Source organism: Erigeron canadensis, unplaced genomic scaffold (genome assembly GCF_010389155.1).
Source record: "Erigeron canadensis isolate Cc75 unplaced genomic scaffold, C_canadensis_v1 Conyza_canadensis_unscaffolded:282, whole genome shotgun sequence".
NCBI lineage: Eukaryota > Viridiplantae > Streptophyta > Magnoliopsida > Asterales > Asteraceae > Erigeron > Erigeron canadensis.
The window spans coordinates 105,825-113,557 of NW_025215693.1; the positions used below are offsets into that span (position 1 = coordinate 105,825).

At 36.7% G+C, this 7,733-nt stretch overlaps 1 protein-coding gene across 1 annotated transcript; it reads right to left on the reverse strand.

Annotated features, from left to right (window-relative positions):
* Positions 1–372: 372 nt before the first annotated feature.
* Positions 373–7,466, reverse strand: LOC122584456. Its single transcript, XM_043756618.1, has 6 exons — positions 7,050–7,466; positions 6,729–6,953; positions 5,958–6,263; positions 5,422–5,747; positions 583–733; positions 373–528 (listed from the first exon to the last, which is right to left on the reverse strand). Exons 1-6 carry the CDS (start codon positions 7,464–7,466, stop codon positions 373–375), a joined length of 1,581 nt encoding a protein of 526 aa, XP_043612553.1.
* Between the last annotated feature and the right edge of the window lie 267 nt (positions 7,467–7,733).

Below are 7,733 nucleotides of genomic sequence, written 5' to 3' on the forward strand. Positions count from 1 at the left end.
TTCTTTTCCAGCATTAACTTCTTTAAAAATAGGATTATTAGCAGCTACAACAGGTTTAGGAATGGACTTGTAGGCTGACTTCTTCTTTATTTGCTTCTCAAGCTGAATGGCCAGCTTGCAAGCACCTTCGAATGTCCACACAGGCTGCCACTCCATCTTCTCAACAATTAAGGAATTCAGACCACCCATGAATCGTGCAATAGTATGCTCTTCAGCTTCCTTCACCCTTGTTCTGATCTTAAGCTGTTCAAACTCCCTTATATACTCCACAACCTCTTTACTACCTTGTTTCAAGTTGTTCATAAGAATATACAGCTCTTGCTTATAAGCTTGGGGAACAAACTGCTTTTTCATAACCTCCTTCAAGTTGGACTAGGTCTTGACTTTGCTTTTACCATTATACTCTCTTTCACCCTTCATGTTTTCATACCAAGCTGATGCATACTTACTCAGCTTCATAACAGCAACCTTGAAACCGTTTCTATCGTCATACCCCTTAATTTCCATAATTCTTTCCATAATCTGAACCTATTCAAAGTAATCTTCTGGGTTAGAAGAACCAACAAAATCTGGTGAGTCTACCTTAATATCTTTAACATCAACCTTATGCCTCCTATGCCTCCTCCTAGGCTGACTGGAAGCATCAGACTCGCTAGAAGATCTAGGAGTACTATCAGATCCAAGACTAAGGTCTTGGGAACCAGAACCCCTTTCACTAACAACAACATCTTCTCTATTTCACCTCACACCACCTTCTTCTAGCAGATTAACAACCCTTCCAAGCTGTTCTTGGAGAGCTTCGATCTGTCTATCCCTTCTAAGATTATGAGCTTCTTCCTAAGTCATATTTCTTTTAAAAGCCATTCTTCTACCAAGAAAACTCAGAACAACTCACAAACAACAAAACCCCAAGGACAAAAAGATTAAGAAACCTTTTTAAACCTGGCTCTAATACCAATCTGATGTGAATTTTAGGCGAAATACTCAAAGTCAGACTGAGTCAACTCACAAAACACAAGCACAGCGGAACTAAATACTATTTTCGTAGGAATTTTCTGGACTTTATAACAAAACACGCCCAAGCTAGCTATAAGAACAAATAATACAGCAGTAATGAAACAGTGGAAATAAACTGAAACAAGAACAAACAAACAAGGATAGATAAGACTATAATACTTGACTCGTAAAGGACTGAACCACCAGAATCAAATACAAGAAACACTCCAAAACCACCACTATATTTGATAAAGGCTGAGCCACCACTACTATAAATAAAAGTAATGAAGATTTTAAGATCTCACCACAATAATCTATAAAGGCAAAGCCACCAAGATTACTGATAAAGTGATCACTTCAAAGCACCAAGATCAAAGATCCATAAATGTAAAGAAGATTTTCAAATGAATAGAATTCAGCTCTATCAAACTTTCATAAACACACTCTGATTTTTTTACAATGAAAGACAACCTTTATTTATAGAGGAAATACAAGAGATAGAGAATATTCTACCCTAGACAACTAGTACAAGGTTGTTATTAATCAACCAATAGGAATGGAGAGCACAATCTGCAGCTGTAGGGTAGTGGAGGCTCTCTCTCTGGTCCCCACTTGTATTCTTCTTCTCCCACGATCAGGTGTCACCACAACAATACAAAAACATGAAACTGAATTCTTATCCTTATTCAGAACCATCTAGAACAGCCACACACACGTGTTAATCACATGACTTGACCTGATTATTGAAAGCATCAAAACAAACAAGTGTTTGAAAATCCCAAGTTGATTCTGCTCCAAGCTGACTCTGCCCAAGCTGACCTAGACTGGGCATCCCAAGCTGACTCTTCTTCCAAGCTGACCCAGATTGGACGAATTTGTGAGCTGGTCTTCGAACTTCCGCCAACATTTCAGTCTTCCCACTCAAGTAAGGTGAATCCTAGGGGGCAGATAGGATCACCAATCATCTTCCCAAAGTGGACCATCAAGGGAAACATAATCATGGCCTGAGCTGAGTCCAGGCTGACTCGATCTGAGCTGAGTTCAGGACAACTCAGGGGCACTTTCGTATCAGTTGGAGAAATGAGGTGATTAGTTGTTTTGATTTAAAGATGGAACTAAAGAAATGACAAAACAGTTGAAATGTAAAGTTAAAGTAGAAAAGACTATGTAAGAAGCTAAATGAGTTTGGCTATGCTAAGTCAAAGAACGACCCAGGGGAATTTTGAAATGAAATGATAAAGTTAAGGATATGGATAAGTTAATTATATAGGAGTGGCGAAATGATTCTGAGGACAAAATCCTTTTAAGGGGGAGGTAATTATAACATCCTAAACTTTTCTATCATTGCTTTGACTTTGACCGTTAGTTGACTTTGACACCGTTGGTTGACTTTGACACCGTTAGTTGACTTTGACACTGCTAGTTGCTTAAATTCTTAAGTAATTAACTATTGATGTTTGAATGATAAATGTAATACTTGAACTAGTTACTAATTGTCATAAGATGTTATTATAGTTGTCGGATACTAATTAAGGTGCTCTATCGGTCGTTTGAGTTCCCGGTTCGTTAGTTTGAGCCTTTACGGTCGTTAGATTTAAGGGCACTTTGGTAACTGTGAAAGGGAGTGGACAGTTTTGAGTGGGATTAGGCAGCCCTAATCCCTAAATGTTTCCAGAATTAAGTGTGTGTAATTGAAGGTGTGCTTCCCTTTGTCTTCCTTGCTCAATTCCTTTGATTTCGGGTTAAATCGGAGTGATTAAACGCTTGTAGATCGAATTTCTAATCATCTTTAAGGTAAGGATGGTAATCCCTACTGGTTTTTGGTTAGATTCATCTATTCAATTCATTCATATATGGTCTTGATCAATTGAATATATTTTATTGATAGAATCGGTGATTTCAGGTCGTTTATTGATTTCCTACAGGTATAAACGTGATGTTGATGATATTTTGATGAAATTATGTATTTCATATGAGTGTCACATCAGGTCTTGAAGTTTGATTTGGATTCGATTGCGTTTGTGAGTCGATTTAGGTCATTCGGGTGTCAAATCGATTGTAAAATGAGTATAATGGTTTCATGAATCAATTTATGATTTCATAAGGATAACTAAGTCATAACTTGGTGTATATGAACTGTAGAGGTCATGGTATATGTGTGATGGTAGAAATTGCTTACAAAACTAAGGGTTTACTAGATTTAAAAATTTACTAATATTGCAAAAATAATATTTCTTTCAATTAAAGGAGTTGGGATTTAAATCTTATATTTTTGAAAAGGTCTATATGTCCCCTTGAATCGATATGAACAAAGTTTTTGGTGATTTTGTCCGTAGATGGCCGAAAAGTGTCAATTTCCAAAAGTGTTCAAATTTCAGATGATTTCTATAGACCTATCTTATAAACGTCATAAATCATTCATTAGACAACTTCAAGATTCAAATGGTCGTCTAGAGGTCGAAAAGTCAAAAAGTCTAGAGGTCGAAAAGTCGCCTGCAAGTGAAGGGTGTAATTCTGGAACCTGAACTCGACACACTAGTGGGCTTAACAAGATCGTGGTCAGGTCTCACCTTTGATACATTCTGGAGGTTGAACTCCACGAGACCACCCCTTGGCTCGACGAGATCAGCCTGAAGAAAGTTTCTAAGCGCGTTTAAGTGTCTAGTTTACTTATATTTCCATCCTTCTTTTATCATAGGTTTTCGGGAACACTTGTCAAACACGGTAAACACATTTGTGATTGTTGAATACTCTATTGATAAGATAACATGTTTTTATCACATGAGGGACAACAAAACATAGTTTTCATAAGTTAACTTCCCCCAAATGAAGGTTTGTATATTTATATGTATTCGGGAATGATTGGGAGGTTACTATGGGATTGATTATGGTTACCATTGATGATGAATGGTAATCAAGCATGCTATGATGAAATGAAATATGTATGATGATATGATGGAATGAAGTATGTGATAATATGAAATGTTTATGAATGCAAGGATAAGGTGATATGATACGATAAGATGTTGTGTTACTATAAAGATATGATGCTAATATAACATGATGATATTATGTTACTGTGATATCACGATATGATGTTATTTTGAAATAATGATATGATGTTATGAATGATACGTTGATATGAATATAAAAATGTGATGACGATATGATGATGTATGTATGTCATATGCTTTCTTGCATGGCTTGAACACCTAGTCACTAAACTTTTATAGGTTTGCCATGACACGTGCACGATTAAGGACCCTAAAGTAAAGAAAGATGTATGTGATTAGTTTAGGTGAAAGTGTAGTCTAAGCTAATATAAAGTAAAGAAAGATATATATGATTAGTTTAGGTGAAAGTGTAGCCTAAGCTAATATAATAAAGAAGTCTCGAGCATAAGTAAAGTTGTGTTAAGCTTAACCCATGCTAGTTCTTCAGAGCTATTGTGTACGTGGTCACGTGGTGTGGGAATCTAGATACCTCCCTGTGGCATAATTATGGTTGAGTGTATCCGGGTGGAGTAACTAACCACTACATGCTCAAAGTTCAAACGGTATACTCAGTTGGATTGACTTTGTCTTTCCTCAACGACGACGATGGACCACCGTAAGGTCTACCCATCAAGTCGGGTGTGAGGATCTCATGTAAGGTCTTATAGCCGCCTACATACACCCCCACATCCATAAGTATGTGTGGCTTATGTCACATAGCCTACGTCTAGACAAAAGAAAAGTAAAGAAATAAAGAAAGTAAAAGAATGAAAGCAAAAGAAAGACGAAAAGTAAAGCTTTATGAGGTTAGGCACAATTAGGACTATGATGGATCCTAATGTGATAATTTATGCATGTTACTATAATGATGATGATATGCTATTGCTAAAGTATTTTGTGAAAGACACCATAGTAATGTGGTGATCTTAAAGTGTTGTAATGGTTATGTGATATTAACAACTATGAAATGTTTTTGTTAATATAAAATGAATTGGCAATGTTTTTATAACTCATGTTATCTTACTTAGCTTTTAAAGCTAACACATGCTCTTTTGAAAAACGTTGTTCCCTCAGGTTAAGCAGGTTGTGCTTGTGAAAGACTTAGCTTGGTGAGGCGGGTAGTTGCTATGAAGACATTTAGTTTCCCCGCCTAGTCAATTATGTTAGCCTTAATGATGATTGACTACTTTTAATATGACTTATGTATTGTTTATGTTGGCATTTATGTTGGTGCCAAACCTGGATTATCTTATACTATTTTATTGATATGTATGTTGTAACACCACTTTTATAAATGAACTATCCGTTAAGGGTTAGTTATGTTTTAACGATTCTGTTTTCCGCATTTCTAAACGCCGTTAGGCAAAACTTTTTGAAAATCCAGATTTTAAAATGACGGGAGTTACACTATTACGACACAGAAATTACACACTGATCGGTATTCGTCAGCAATGGAAGATCCCAAGCAATCCTTAAGTCTTCCACTCTTGCTGTCTTCTTGAACCGAATTGTGAGCAGCTTCATTCTTACATTGGAAATAATCACGTCAATTAGTTCAACAGCAGATCGTTTTCTATTTGAGAAGATTCTTGCATTGCGTTCTTGCCAAATAAAATACACCGAAGCCGCTAATAAGAATTTCAAAGCAACTGAATACGTCATTCTTTGATGAGCTACCAATAATACATCAGCCACAATCTCGTTCCATAAAGAAGAAGAACATTGAACTTGAGCTTTGATGCGAACAGAATCCCAAACCTGTTTAGAATATAAGCATTCAAAAAATAAATGCTCATGAGAATCTGGCTGACTTTCACATAGAGGACAGCAAAGAGCAGATATATTCGAAGGTAAATTCCATTGCTAAATCACGTCTTGCGTCTTCAATTTTCTAAGAACAGCCAACTAGAAAATAAATGAATGTTTCGGCTTACATTGATTGAACCAAACGATATTGAACCAAGGAACCCTATTCGCTCTAGGACGAAGGTCTTGCCAAGCTATTGAAACCGAGAAATCACAAATATTACCACTTCTGTCCTTCCATTTAACAGCATCAAGTTTTAGTGGATCCAAAACAGGTGGGCTAATGTACGAAAATCTAGTCCACCATTCAATCGGCCAACTCCAATCACCATTAACAATAATATCCGAAACTTTAGAATTAAGAGTAAAACCTACATTAGCAATCAATCTGGGCGAGAGTTTGTCATATATAGGTCCATGCCTACTCCAATTATCAAACCACGTAAAACAATTGTTGCCATTACCAATCTGATGCCAAAAATGCTTACGAATTATAGGTCTAACATGCAACAATTTCTTCCAGCTCCATAAGGCAACACCCCGAAGTTGAACCTCCCAAAAACTCTTACCTTTCAACTTATACGAATGCACCCATTTAACCCAAAGTGAATCCTTTAAAGCCAAAATTCTCCAAATGTGAGTGCATAAGCGCAATATTAAAAGTTTCCAGCTTACGAACTCCTAATCCACCCTCCGCTTTAGGTAAACAAACGACCGCCCAAGCCACTTTAGTTTTGCCTTTTTCAAACGCGCCTTGATTCCAAAGAAACCCTCGAAGAATCTGTTCTATATCAGGAATAACTCGATTAGAGAGAATAAAAACAGAAGACCAATAGACATGCATAGATGAGAGCATTGAATTAATCAGCCTGCAAAAGAAAGAAATTTATTTTTCCAGTCATTAACCCTTTGCTTCACTTTTTCAATAAGCACCTTACAATCTCGTAGCATAAGTCTTGAGGAGATCAAAGGAACACCAAGGTATTTCACCGGAAGTCTACCCTCTTTAAATGGCAGAATGCTAAGGATAGATAGCTTCACGTGATTAAGAACATTGCGAAAGAAAGCTGTGCTTTTAGGCAAGCTAGGAGCTAACCTAGATATCGATTTATAATCATCCAAAGACTCCATAACAGTCTTCACAGAAGCAATATCAGCCTAGAGAAAGATAAAAAGATCGTCAGCGAAGCATAAGTTAATAATCTGCTGATCTTCACATTTCGGATGAAAACCAAAATCACCAGCCACCCTCACTCTACGCTTTAAGATCAGAGTTAAAATCTCCATATCAAGAGTAAAAAGATAAGGAGATAAAGGATCCCCTTGTCTTAAACCTCTTCTACCACGAAAGAAACCATGAGTGATACCATTAATACAAATCGAGTAAGATGGAGTCAAAACACACTCCATAATCCAATGGATCATACGATCATGGAAGCCAAAACCCTTGAGAATACACCTGAGAAAATTCCAATCAACAGTATCATAGGCCTTTTGAATATCTACCTTAAAAGCAGCTCGAGGAAGGCCTCTATCAAGGTGGTAATTGTGCATTAGCTCCTGCGTCAGAAGAATATTATCTGAAATTTGCCTTCCAGGAACAAAAGCAGACTGATTGATGCTTATAAGATCCGCTAGACACCCCTTGAGCCTATTAGCTAGAATCTTCATGATACATTTAAAAATGACATTACACAGAGCAATAGGTCTATAATCATTAATACAAGAAGGAGATGAAAACATTGGAATCAGAGAGATAACTGATGCGTAAAACACGCAATAACTAAAGCACATCGGAAATTAAACAAAAATGGAATTAAATATTTTTGGTATTTTCTGGATTCTATAAAATAACAAGAAACAATACAATAAACAAAAGGATAGATAAAAAAATCCACCACTAAGATTCGTAAAGGCCAAGCCACCGGAACCTAGGAT